Genomic DNA, 13,519 nt, shown 5'->3' on the forward strand with positions numbered 1-13,519 from the left:
CCCTGACGAGGAATCTTCTCTTCCAGTAACAAACCCCTGATGATTATCCACCACTTGGACGACTGCCCGCACAGCCAAGGTAATCCTTCTGCACCCGGCGGAGGGCAATAAAATCATCTGGTTTTCGGTTTCTGGAGAAATGCTGCTTTAAAAAAAAATTATAAATAAAATAATAAGAAAAATCGTTCTGCCTGCCCAACTTGCTAACTTGCACAAGCAGGCAGAGCGTTCTTTAAGTCGCTGTCACATGTAGGTGTTTTCCAATGTGCAGAAATAAAATAAAAATGGTAATTGAGTATGACATGACACAGAATGGGTACAGAAACGAGCACAGGGCAGCAGGTGGCAAATCTGGTTTCCGGTTCGGGTCGCGATCAGCCAAAACCGATAGCAAGACCAGGAGCAGTAGAAAACAATAGTTTATTGGAAAAGACATATTCAGCTCTCAACATCATTGATGACTGAGACTGAATCTGGCCAGGGAGTAAATTAAACTAGGTTGAAACTGAGCTCTTGCAGGACTTCTGGTAACTGGGACTGCTCTTTTCCCAGTGTTTCTGAATTTACCTCGGGGCCCTTCTTCCTGCAAAGCCAATCCACGTGGCAAGACCTTGGTTTCCATCCATAACTCCAGAGAAATCTCTCTACAAGTGTTAAAATCCTTTCAAACATTTCAGGCTGACATCCCACGCTCGGTCTTGTCAGTGCCCTAGGAACTGGAGCCAGAAACTGCAATAGTAGAGTAGGAGGTTTGAAGGGTCAAATGCTCAAATTCAAACTTAAGCAGGCAAATAATTTGAGAGCTGCAGGAAGGAGGGGAATTTTGTACCATTATAATGACTTTTTACCACAGAATATAAATGACTTGATCATCTTCCAGTGGAATGAACTTCAAATCTTCATTTGCTGTAATTGCAAACTGGGAATTCTCATTTTGATTCTCTCCAGTTTGTTTGAATTTCTTTTTCAAGGACAATATATTTCAGGGGCATGTTTTTAACTTTCATTCCCATTTGTTTTCACTCCAGCTCTCAAGAAGGTCTTTGCTGAACATAAAGATATACAGAAATTGGCTGAAAAATTCATTCTCCTGAACCTTGTGGTAAGTTTCCCAGTTACACTTCATTAAGTGAAAGCAATAAAGTTCTATTTTTAGTTATGGCTTCTCTAGCTATCGTTAGTGTAATAGCTAGGGTTGGCTAAGAAAAATGGCTAAGTGCTGAAGCATAATAGATTTAGTAATATCTCTTTCATCTGTAGCTATCACAACCTCAAAATACGAGGGAATTTAAAGTTTAATAATAACATTAACTGTTGTTATCAATTTGCAACTCCAGCTGTTAAAAGATTGCATTCCAGACAGTGAATTTCTTAAACTGCAAAATGTATTATTTAAGCTCTATTTCATAACAAAAAGTACAAATAAGGAAAAAAAAAAATGTAACATGCCCTCCTGCAATCTTGACTGGGAACCTTATCTGTTTTCTTGAAGTATGAAACCACAGACAAGAATCTTTCACCTGATGGCCAGTATGTCCCTCGGATTTTGTTCATAGGTGAGTACCTCAAGCATCAAAGCTGATGTCAGACCAGAGCCGTGCTGCGCTGCGCATCTCAAATCCTCGGGCTTATTAACAGGAATTTATTTCATGAGAAATATAAAATGTCTAGTTGGGTTTTGTTGGATGAAATTTCAAAGCAACCCCAGGTGGGTCATTAGCTTCACAGGTCCAGCATTCCTCCCTCGTTAATTCTACGAATGATGCAATTTCTTTCATCGTGTCATTAAAATGACATGATGCCACAATGGGTAGGCGCTGGCTCAGCCTCGCTCGTCCTCCTGTCTCTGGAAATACTGTAAACCCGTCAGGTTTCTGTTTGTAGCAGGCTCAGACGGCGCAGGAAGAGCAGTGTCCCCGGAGGCTTCAGGGGCTGATTTTGGAAGCTGAGTACTCAGCTCTGGGCTCCACTAACCTGCACAGGCACCCCAGCAGCATTGGCGTTTTGGGGATCTATTGGTGGCCGTGCAGGCATCCAGGTGTTCCCTCTCCCAGAACACTATACGTAGCCTTATATACTGGACACATGTATCGTTAGCACGTACCTTGATAAATCTAGGTCGTGATGTCCATTTTTAACAGACCAAAGCAACTGCCATATTATCTCTGCCTTTGTTATTTCTTTTTTAATAACATTTGTAGCCTGAAAGCAGCCTCAGCTCGTAGAGTGAATTCAGGTACCACACAGTGGCAAGAGGGTGTAAGGCTGATCAACACTGATCAGAATTAAACCTATCCCCTTCTTAATAAGCCGGCAAAGACAACACTTAAAATTAAAATGTCAGTGACTATGTAGAAGAACGATCTGTCGTTTTTTAGGGAAAGCAGACTTGTCTTGCAGAAACATTTCGGAAGCAGGCAGAAGCGCAGAAAGGTTTCTTCCCTTCTGCTTGAAGGTTAGTCCTGCCCTCTACAACTTCTCATCCTTTTTTCCAGATCCTTCCCTGACTGTGAGAGCAGATATTACTGGAAGATACTCAAACCGTCTCTACGCATACGAGCCCTCTGACATTTCATTGTGTAAGTAGCGTGTTCTGAAATATTCTGAAAGCAGTTGCATTTTTCATGTGACGAGGAATACCACCAGGCATTGCAGACTCTCGCAGTTGGTACTTGCTGAAAGCCAGTTAACCAGGATTAAAATGAAACAGGACGCTAGACTTGAACTCAGTGAGGTGAAGGGAACGATGGCAGAGCCCTGGAGCCTTAAATATCCATCTGTTTTAAAAGAAAGCATACGTCAGTAGGGCCTTGCATAATTCAGCAGTCCTCAGTGTAAGCAACGGCGGGAACTCTTGCACACGAGCCCTGCCGGGCCAGGTCAGGAAAACTTCTGGGAGCAGGGAAGAGTCGGACGCTACAGCCCTCCATCACTGCCACGCAGCTCCCGCCTCTGCCCTGCGAACGCCTGCGCTAACAGACGTGGGCTCTCACCAGCCACAATTAAACAGATGACGTTCGCAAAACGCTTGGGAGAGCGCAGTGCGTCAGCATCCGTATAGCAATAGGCACATGAGCAAAAGCTTTAATAATAACGGCATTTTCTCTACGCTATTTGTAGTTGCTGGAAGAGGAAGTTGCAACAAAAATAATATGTATGAATATTTCCTTTCCAGTGTATTCAAATATGCAGAAAGCGCTGAAGCTCCTGAAGACTGAACTGTAAGGGGAAGAAGGAAGCCCTTAAAATACAACAAAGTTTGATCTTCCATCTCTTCTCTGCTCATTGAAACTGGTGAAGAGACTATTTAGAGCGATATTTAGTGATGTGTAGTGCTGGTTTATATATATAAACACTACAGTTTTACATTAGCACTTTTGTACTGGGCAGCATTTTTAAAAGCTGGAGGCTTTTAATTTAAGGCGTACAGAATAATACTGTATGATCCAGCTGTAAAAATGATTTTTTTTAAATAAATCCATTTCAAGTGTTTACATACAAAATGTTGCCATGTTTTGTATTTTTTCCTTATTATCATCTACCATTATCAGAAAGAGTAAAATCACTGTGTCATTTGAGACCACAGCTTGCAGTTTTACATCAAAGCACTTTGGAAGGAAAAGGGCTGCTGTGGGTTACACCAGCCAGCAGCTCAGCCCCACGCAGCTGCTCCATCACTCTCCTCCTGAGGGATAGAATCAGAAGGGTACAAGTAAGAAAACTCATGGTTTGAGATAAAGACGGTTTAATAGGTAAAGCAAAAGCTGCACACACAAGCAGAGCAAAACAAGGAATTCATTCACCACTTCCCATGGGCAGGCAGAGGTTCAGCCAGCTCCAGGGAAGCAGGGCTGCATGATGGGTAACCGTTACTTGGGAAGACAAATGGCATCATTCTGAATGTCCCCCCTTCCTTCTTCTTCCCCCAGCTTTATACGCTGAGCATGACATTATGCGGTGTGGAATGTCCCTTTGGTCAGTTGGGGTCAGCTGTCCCAGCTGTGTCCCCTCCCAGCTTCTTGTGCACTCCCAGCCTCCTCGCGGGTGGGGTGGGGTGAGGAGCAGACAGTTTTGGTCACAAACGTGAAGCATAGCCCCATACAAGCTACTATGATGAAAATTAACTCCATCCAGCCAAACCCAGTACAGGAAAGCAGCCTTTTATCTCCAGTTTCAGCAGCTAGTTAAGCTCTGCATTGCTCAGCCTGCTTTATCTCCGTTTGCTTTCTGGTAGCACCAACCGGATGTCGAGCTCTCGTTATCAGGCTTTTCTTTACAGTTAGATAACCATAAGTGCAAACATTTTACAGAATAGTACTTGAGTCTACAGGATGGGATTGTTTACATGTGTGGGGGTCTTTTGATTCTTTTTTTAAACTGGCTGCATTCTGAAGTTATCCAATGATCACCTTATCTAGATTTTTCTTTTTAAAGACAAAAACTGCTTCCCCTAAAAGATTCCTGCTTACATCAGAATTCAGTAAAGCCTTGAGATGATTAATAGAAATTATATTGCATTGAGTATGTGGTTGGTTTCATGATTGCGTTACAGCTTGTGATTGCTTATTTACAAGCCTAAAAGGGACAAGAGAAGTCAGACCTAAAAGCAACCCTACACAGCTGAACGCCATGGAACTACACACTACCTTAAGACTCAGATAAAAAGGAGATTTTCCAACCTCAAATATGTAAGAACTCAGCAGCAGCACCAGTGAGAAACACTTTGCCCAGGATTATATTATCTTCTCAGCTTTTTAGCAACGTCAGCTGTTGTTACCACTACCAGTCATGATGATAACCATAAGAGAAGAATACACCTCAGAAGGTAGGACAGGCAAGAGAAGCAAGGGTTTCCGCTCAAGGGAATTTATCATCAAAATTAGAAGCAAGGCACCTGCTAATATGTCTTTGGCGAACTATGTGAACCCTACCAACCAGAAAATCTCAAGGGGTACCTGGAAATGGCTTGAGACATGCAATTCAGCTGCCCTTAAGAATCAAGAATCCACACCTCTGATGTAAATATCAAGGCTTGTGTTTGGTGTTTGTTTTTTTTTAAATAATCACAATCTTGAAGGGACAAAGTATTATTAATGTGATAGAAAAAACTTTAATCAAACCATATGACTCACTGATCTGTCCTTTGACTACTAAGACAAATTCACATGTTCTGAGACACCAGAGTTTCTGAAGTGGTAATATTTTCAGTATTTTGTCAGTGATGCACATTTACAGTCCAGGATCACCTACCATATTTATGAAACCAGACCCATGCAAAACTAAGCACTAAAAGAGATTAGGAAAAAAAGTGAAAATTGGAGCAGCAATGTATTTTTTTAAGCTTCATGCACCCTCTCCGTAAGACTCCTTTAATTTATTACAGTAATGTAAAAAATACAGATCCTGTCTAGACTAGGAAAATTAACTGTTGCTAAAGACAGCCACAAGATGATCACCATCCTCTTGGCACATATTGAGAATGGCTGGTTAGTTCCTTGAACAGGACAGCACTTGGGAGTGCGGGAAAAAAAGCTGTGTACGTTTACATTATACGTCAGTAATAGTCTGAAGGCTCTTAAGGTCTTTCAGTACATGAGTGGGCTCTTGCACTGAACGTAGAAGTCTGTGCTCAAGACAGACATCAATACTTCTCATCATAGGAAACAGTAACTCACCAACCAAACACCAGGAGATGGCGCTGACAGCAGATGTCGAAGAATCAGCTACACCTGAAGAGAAGCTGCCTTTAGCCAGTTCTTGACACCCCTCCGCGTTCTGGTTCAGCTCTTCCCGTTAAAAACCTCGAGACAATTCCTTCTTTAGGAGCACTGGGCAAATGGAAGTTTGAAAGTGTTCAAACAAAGGCACGTATTTCAACCTCTTTTTGCCTCCTTTGCAGGAGCAAGGAGACATCTCCCCAGTAAAGGGAGACTGCATGAGCACCCACTCCCGCCTGGCCTCTCTGCCTTCCTTGCCCCTGGCTCAGCTGCTGCATTCCTTGGCAGACGGCCTCAATACTCTTACCCTTTTCTTCCTGCAGAGCCATCTTAGAGGCTACAGCAGCTGCCTACCACACCAGAAGCGGCAACTGAATGAAGAAAAGGTGCAGTGCAGGTCTGCAATTCAGTGTGATTAGAAACAAATGCAACATTATGCACCTCAGGTGTTTAGATGTCTGGTGTTCCAGCTGATGCACCACTTTATGGCAGGCTGGAAGAGGGATCATGCTTTCCTTCAGCTCAGACAACACTTACTACATGGGTAATGTACTGTTCTAACTTGATTTTTTTTTTTTTGTTAAGAAAACAAACTACTGGAAAACATTTTTTTTTTTTACTTTTTTTCTTTCGTTTTTACACACCATTCAATCTCTCATGAAATTACGACTGTTAGCTGGATGACAGAGAAATATACACTGCTGAGTTATTACAACAATAATTTTACACCATCTGAAAAAAAATAGCTGTACAACAACTTTCCAGACATCAAGTTTCTTACATTAAAGATGACAGACCACTATTGATTCCGATGCTGTGCAAATACCAAACTTCATTCACTTGTCAAAGAAAAAAAAAAAAATCTTCAAGTTAATCAGCTGCAGATTACATTCTCCTGGTTTTCTTCATTCATTGTTCTTATAGTGAAGATATCCATTAAAAACTAAGTAATTATTTCCATTCTCAACAAAATTTTAAAGCTACCAGAAAGCCAAAACAAACAGGGAAGGGGAGGGGTGAAGACTACGGCAGTCATTAACATACACTTATGTGCACTACAGAAAATAACATCTTTACCTTCTATTTTTACATTAACAGGAAAGTGGGAGACCATTATTAAGACAAAAAAGTTGACCAGAATTCATCCTAAAGCCTAATCAAATCATACAGTCCAACCATCCACCATATATTTTTATCACTTTAATGAGAAATCATGTGAATTTTTGTCATCAATGAATACAGCAGAAAATACTTTTGCTTTTTTTTTTTTGACACCAGAGAAGCCAGTAGTGCTACAAAACTCTATACCATGAGTTCACCACATCCATTACCAAAGTCTTAACAGAGTTATTTAATCAGCTCAGAGCAGCAGTTTGACTATGCCCAGCTACTGAATGCACCAGTCTACTTTAAGACACAGATTCTTAGAAGAAAATTATGGGACATTAAATACGAAAACTACAAATTTCTTATGGAAATAGTTTTCTTTTGGGTACTTGTACATAAGTCCCTATTATGGAGAAATATCAGACTATGAAGAATCAGTATTTTGAAGTAGAGGGTGCAGAGAGAAGATTCAGTCCTTTATAAACTTATCAAAGAAATGCACTAGGATTTGCACGGGGATCCTTTTGGTTCCTGTATCTATATGTCAGCCAGACTCCCAGAATCTGAAAACAAAAAGCAAAGATAGTATTAAGCAGAGGGTGTCCACCCAATCTTCAGTCAGTTTTACAAAATTTGTTTTAAACATAAAACAAAACACCCTGACAATGAACTACACAAGTTTAGGATATTTTACTATTGCTAAAATTGCAGAATCACACACCAGCTTTCTTAATTATAAAAAAGAACGCACTTTCTCAGAAAAATTTCATACCTAGCAGCAGAGAGAACAACAATATAAAAAACTGTATCCACAATGCAAAGCACAATATTTCCCATAGGCATGTCCAGCGTTCAATTGCCCCCCCATGTTAATATTCATAAACCTGTTTTTAGTGTAATGATAAACTAATCCTCCAAGTCGTTTCATTTTACAGCTACCACTTACCTACAAGGCTATTTTTCTAGTACATTTTCAAATGTTATCATTTCCCTCAACCACCTTTCCCCCTCCCAGCAGCTTCACATTTTTAGTAGAGAAATTGAGGGCAGATGTCAGAGAGATTCTGTTTAAGTTGCTGTATTTCTCTTGGTACTGTAGTATCTACAAACCTTCTGGAAACTGGACTAGCCGCAGGAGTATAATAAAGCAAGTATATGTGTCATCTGGATACTAAAGCAAAGAGTCAAAGACCTTTTTAACCTGCTGTTTAAAACACAGTTCACTCATCATGAAGCTGTATCTTTGCACTACAGAAGGCACACAAAAAAACCCCCAAAAAACTGTGTGTGTGCAGGCAGGGGGAGGCAGGAAGAACAGGGGAACAAGGTAAAGCAATGGCACTCTTCTTACTTTTGGAGAATGGTAAACCTGAATAGCTAGCTTTCGACAAAACTTAAACTTTACAGCACCACATTTTAATGTGGTATCTAGTTGTGGTTTGTAGTCTAAATAACAAAGTTGCAAGAACTCCTACTGTTGAAAGACAATACCTCCTTTTGGCAGACTTAAGCAAGCTGATAGCCTGGAAAATTTTGACCTAATTAATTATCTGACTCTTGAGATAGTACTGAGAGTTTCTGTAGTAAACCCTCTAAAATTAATTGTTTCACAAAACAAGGCCTTAAAAGTAGGGAAATAGCACTCAGTTTTCTAACCTCCTACACACTCACCTCTGTGAAACTGAAGAAGAGTCCTATGCCTCCAACAAATCTCAGCACCATTCCAGAGTATTCTTCTATTATTGGTGCACATGGTTGACACTGGCGACTTCTAAAACAATCCTGTAGCAGATACAGAGAATTGCACTCCATTTTCTGATGACACTTCATTGATTGAAAGCATCTAGTTAGCTCTATAAAAGACTGTCAGCCATGGACAAAACTCTAGCAGTTTTTAAAAGACTCCAAAAAAGCAAGTATATAAATGACAATGGAGTACAAGGGTGATGTGTGATTATGTTTCCAGTAAGTTGCTAAAGAGCTTAGTACCATTGTAACAACTATCTTACACATTCCTTTAAAAATTCTGCTGTCTGCAACTATGAAAACAGTTGTACATACATGAACAAACACAATGAAATTGTAAGTTTTTTCATGCTGGAAGAACTTACAGAGGAGCAGGTTTCATTCGGATCAAAAACTCTGAATCCACAACAATTCAGATTTCTCTCAATATCTGCTCTCGCACTTTTAGTGTTATTCCATCCCACCTCTAGAAGTTGACTCTAGAAGACATAAGCAAATACATATTGAACTGCTTTGCATTTCATTGAAAACCAATATAGTAGGCCAAGTTAACAAGTCCCCATCTAAAACATTTGGATCCCAAAGTATAACAGGATAATACATTAAAGAATAACTTGAATGTTCAAACAGCCTGTATAGCTAATGAAATAGCAGCACCTAGCAGCAGCACATTCATGGTTATAAATAATTTCTTCCACTCTTTTTTCTAAATCCAACAAGAGCACTAGTAATGGGGCATGCAACTAATCTGAACTGGGACTGCTCAGACTTTAAACAAGAAGTGTGCTTACATGTAATAGCTGATTATTTAGTCACTGTACCCTCGGCTGTTTCTTACGCAGTAAGAATTAGTCTCCATAAGCCATGGAAGCTGGTTTTACTTTCACACTTAAGAATCACCTCTGTTCCTAATGTAGTTACGACCTTTTCAGTTACAGAACAATTCAGTGGTGTTATCATCTTTACATTATGATTACTGTATATTTCATCAGTGTATCTGAAATTGCTGAACACATGTTATAGTCAAGATATCATGCTGCTACACTTGTCACCATAAACCTAGACAGGAACAGGAAGCTTAAAACTAAAACAATTAAAAAAAAAAAAAAAGACAGCAGAAAGTCATTTTAGGATCCAGATGTATTTCTTTCTAGCTACCAGAGCCAAGCACTGCTTAAGGTCTAGTCCTTATTTGGAAGGATAATGCTGATTTTTCTTAAAATACGCTCTCCCCATTTTGTTGAAGACTATATAGAAATACGTATGTACATACACATTTACAGTATTATGTTATAGATTAACTGAGAAGTCAGGAAACTTTTCTTACCTGCTGTTCCTTGTTTAGTGCCAAACAGGCACAGGAGACAGAAAACTGCACAATAAAGACTAGCAGAAGAATAATCATGTACTGGAAACAGTAGTTAAGAATATACTCTCAAATTCATTTTGCTTTTATAACACATACGCCTAATAGTATTCCTTATTTCACTAGATAACAATAGGTCCTTAAAAAAACAAACAAACGAATGAACCACAGAAGTAAATTCTGACTGGATGTGGAAAAGATGACCCAAATAATGTTCCCAGAACTCAGTCACCATATTATGATCTCTTTTTGGCTACTACTATTCATAGCTGGTATTTCTGCGTTAGGTGTTTCTTGCCTAGCAGAACAACATGAGCAAAGAGGTTAATAAAAGGAGCTTTGAGAAAGAAAAATCTGCTGCCAATTTCTCCAGCTTTAGGGACTCATCTTAGGAACTTCACTTAAATAAAGTAGTAAAGAAAATACTTGTCTGAGTACTGCATATTCAGAATTCTTTTTTTTCTTCAATGACATATTCTTGTCATTAATTACAAAACAGAACTTTAGCCTAGATTAAAAACAAAGTGAGAATTGCTTTTGGAACACAGCCGCACACACTTTTGGACTAATGCATCTGGAAACAGTACAAAATAAAGAGAACAAACTTTGATACTAAAGATCACATTTTGAAAGTCAGGCACTGCCTTCACAATTTGCCTGCTGTGTTCAGAGGCAGGCGCCTATCTCACACAATTAAACTGTTTGTAAAGTGGAGGTCACTCCTTACTCATAGACCACAACCAGAAAAATAAGAATTTTATCTGATTAGTATCTTTTTTCATCCAAACAGATCAATTTTGTTATGCAAGGCAGCATCACAGACTGCTTGCAGAGTGTCAATAAGCATAAAGGGGCAGCAAGGTACACTGAGAACGCCTGTGCTCATTTCTAGTCTGCATTCACAATTAAAGACTAGGTGTGAAAAGAAAGTGCTTCTTGACTGCCTCTATTACCCACAATGCATTCCCCTGCCAGCTACAACCAGCTCGCTCGCTATCTGGAAGTATCACCTTTCTCTACTGTTAAATATTAATAGTTCACATACTCTACCTTGGTGTAGGGTTGAACACAGAGTAAGAGGCACCAGTGACACAATGACCCACCACAAAAAGCTCTCAAAAAATTACAATATTTTGATTTTTAAAAAGTGAAGATGTGAATAATTCTGTCTTCAGAGCATTACAAGGGAGAAAAAAGGAAGATGGCATAAAGTTAAATGGGAAAGAAGTTTAATTTAGACTGCACTTGACTAAAATAAGATTGTGGATTTCTGTTCTGTTTCTGAAGCACCTCCCACATCAGACTCAGCTGACAGAGCAGGTTCTTTACGTAGCTTGAACCAGGCTGTGATCCATGTAATGCATTAGAAGGATACAAAGAATAGCAATACTTGATGATGTTTCACCGCACCAATCAATCCAACTAAGGCAATAAGGAAGAGGAAGATTCCTACTGCAATTGCCACGCCAACAACTCTGAAACTAGAGATCAGGCCGAAGCCGATTCCCCATGCCGCAATTCCAATCAGCAGCAGGCTTACCAGCTGGAGGGAAGAGAAAACAGAAAATTAGTCTGCATACTAAAAAATGCTCAACTTAAAGACAGCTACGTTATTGACATTAAAGTTGTTATTAGAAAGGTACAATTTTTCTTTCCAGTAAAAAGAGAAGCACAACCCTAAACAAACTAATCCTCTACTTCATCGTAGAGATAACTTCAGTTCCAGATGTTTCAAGGCACACATATTCTTCAACACTGTTAATGTGGAGCTGTTACAAACTTCATCTACCTACAATTCAAGCCATGTTGGATTATCTGTGACTGACACTGAACTGAAGTGTGGATGATGACAGAATTAACAAATGAGCTAAAAATCATTGGCTTTAATTCACAGAATGGAAGAATGAGAATTACAGATGTCTTCTGAAACACAGGCAGTGTATTTGATGAAAATAGGATATACATTTTCATCATCCACAACTCTGAACACGTAAAAGAAGTGGACTTTGCCAAAACTTACTGTAATCAGGAATACATTTGTATTAATTCATTAGAGAAGCTTCTACGTAGTTGATGATATAACACAACAGTTAACAAGGTCACACAAAAATACTTTTTAAATCTGTATCTCCAGAACTTCATGCAGTAAAACAATAAAGCTGCCCTGTGACTGCTACATATTTCTTCAAGAAAATAGCTCTACTATGAAGGCAATCCTATATCAATACCCAAAACACTCTTGTGCTGTTTCCTTCCTTTTAAAGATGGTATTCAGGGAAGGCAGGCAGAACCTGTCCAAGTTAGTTTACTTGGATTTATTGTTTATACGGGCAGGAAGGTCCAGCCTTTCCTGTTTCCATGCCAAAACACAGAACAAAAGAAAAAAAAATTCCAACACGAAAAGCTGCAGAGAAATCTGTAATGAGTACAGCAGGAGGGAAGCAGCAGACAAAGCCAACCCAGATATCCAATACACAAGATGCCTAACACACTCTTGTCTGAAACAGTCAGACCTACGTGTAACACATCACCCATTACATTCTCTGTTAAATATGACCAATTCAACTTGCAAGTTGTAACTTTCAAAAACCCTGACCTCACCAAAAAATACCCAGAAGTTGTTGTTTATTTGAAAACAAAAAACCTCAAAACCCCAAAAAACCAAAACAACCCACAACACAAAAACAAACAGTAAGCACTTAGTCTAGTCCAACTACCTGGCTTTATTTGACATCAAATACAGAGCAAGCACTTACACTTGTTCACCAGTTTCTATTCAAATGATGTGTGTCATGACGTTTTACTGCTTATCCAGAGGGGTGGAAAAAATTAAATAAAAAAGGAAATTTCCAGCTTATCCATCATTTCAGTATACTTATCCCAGAGCAGGGCATTTTTGCTGGTTTTAACACCAAACATGTCTGTATATTTTTCAACTTAAGTACGTTTTAGAAGACTGACCAAAGTAATGTTGCTTTTGAACCGTGGAAATCTAAGATAACACCAATTAAGCTAGTAAAACAGGCAGCAATGCTTATCAAGATCTAAACACAGTGGGTGTATTTTTCATGTGTTCATACAGAAACACACGTCAAAAAACATTTTTACCTAAAGCCAGTAATCCATGGGAGAAACATAAGACATTCTGCAAGAAGGCTATTTGCCATATCTACACCTCTCTCCTAGCACTTGAAAAGAGACAGAAGAACACTATAAAATTCAAAGGAATTGTTCAATATCAGTAGAGTTTTAGGATTAATTAACATTTGCCAGTTTCTCAAACAAAAAGTCTTAATCACCATGCTTAATTAAAACCAAAACACCGGGCCAAGATGTCACTAATCTAAATTACGGGGGGGTGGTTGGGGGGGTGAGGTGGGGTGGAGAAACAAAACAAATCCTTGGCTCTGCCACAGACAGATTTTCTGAATTCATGCTGCACAAGGCTATAAACTTCCTTATGCTATTATGTTAAAATTAGCCTTGCTAATCAGAGAGTTAAGCACAAGACCTACCTGTTCTGATCTATGCCCATTCACTTTATTTCATTGTCTCATAGCACTGGGAAGATTTATTTTTCCAC

The 13,519-nt window shown here is 39.3% G+C and overlaps 2 protein-coding genes across 2 annotated transcripts; one reads left to right on the forward strand and one right to left on the reverse strand.

Annotated features, from left to right (window-relative positions):
• The first annotated feature begins 14 nt into the window (after positions 1 to 14).
• Positions 15 to 3,503, forward strand: LOC104615460 (anterior gradient protein 2 homolog). The gene is made up of 5 exons (XM_010285266.1): positions 15 to 79; positions 1,029 to 1,102; positions 1,493 to 1,556; positions 2,496 to 2,579; positions 3,176 to 3,503. The coding sequence occupies exons 1-5, from the start codon at positions 40 to 42 to the stop codon at positions 3,223 to 3,225; spliced, it is 312 nt and encodes a 103-aa protein (XP_010283568.1). The 5' UTR covers positions 15 to 39; the 3' UTR covers positions 3,226 to 3,503.
• A 3,409-nt stretch (positions 3,504 to 6,912) lies between these two features.
• TSPAN13 (tetraspanin 13) lies at positions 6,913 to 11,484 on the reverse strand. The gene is made up of 5 exons (XM_010285267.1): positions 11,312 to 11,484; positions 9,898 to 9,978; positions 8,936 to 9,049; positions 8,496 to 8,606; positions 6,913 to 7,387 (listed from the first exon to the last, which is right to left on the reverse strand). The coding sequence occupies exons 2-5, from the start codon at positions 9,973 to 9,975 to the stop codon at positions 7,313 to 7,315; spliced, it is 378 nt and encodes a 125-aa protein (XP_010283569.1). The 5' UTR covers positions 9,976 to 9,978; positions 11,312 to 11,484; the 3' UTR covers positions 6,913 to 7,312.
• Positions 11,485 to 13,519: the final 2,035 nt, after the last annotated feature.

The sequence above is a fragment of the Phaethon lepturus genome, unplaced genomic scaffold, assembly GCF_000687285.1.
Source record: "Phaethon lepturus isolate BGI_N335 unplaced genomic scaffold, ASM68728v1 scaffold974, whole genome shotgun sequence".
Lineage (NCBI taxonomy): Eukaryota > Metazoa > Chordata > Aves > Phaethontiformes > Phaethontidae > Phaethon > Phaethon lepturus.

What these genes read in the sequence shown, in the direction of transcription:
- LOC104615460 (XM_010285266.1), top strand. Translation starts at nt 40, where the DNA reads ATGATTATCCACCACTTGGACGACTGCCCGCACAGCCAAG. An exon ending in TCATTCTCCTGAACCTTGTG is followed by an intron (nt 1,103 to 1,492) that starts GTAAGTTTCCCA and finishes GTTTTCTTGAAG; the next exon opens with TATGAAACCACAGACAAGAA. An exon ending in CCCTCGGATTTTGTTCATAG is followed by an intron (nt 1,557 to 2,495) that starts GTGAGTACCTCA and finishes CCTTTTTTCCAG; the next exon opens with ATCCTTCCCTGACTGTGAGA.
- TSPAN13 (XM_010285267.1), bottom strand. Translation starts at nt 9,975, where the DNA reads ATGATTATTCTTCTGCTAGTCTTTATTGTGCAGTTTTCTGTCTCCTGT. An exon ending in CACTAAACAAGGAACAGCAG is followed by an intron (nt 9,050 to 9,897) that starts GTAAGAAAAGTT and finishes TATGTCTTCTAG; the next exon opens with AGTCAACTTCTAGAGGTGGG. An exon ending in CGAATGAAACCTGCTCCTCT is followed by an intron (nt 8,607 to 8,935) that starts GTAAGTTCTTCC and finishes TATCTGCTACAG; the next exon opens with GATTGTTTTAGAAGTCGCCA.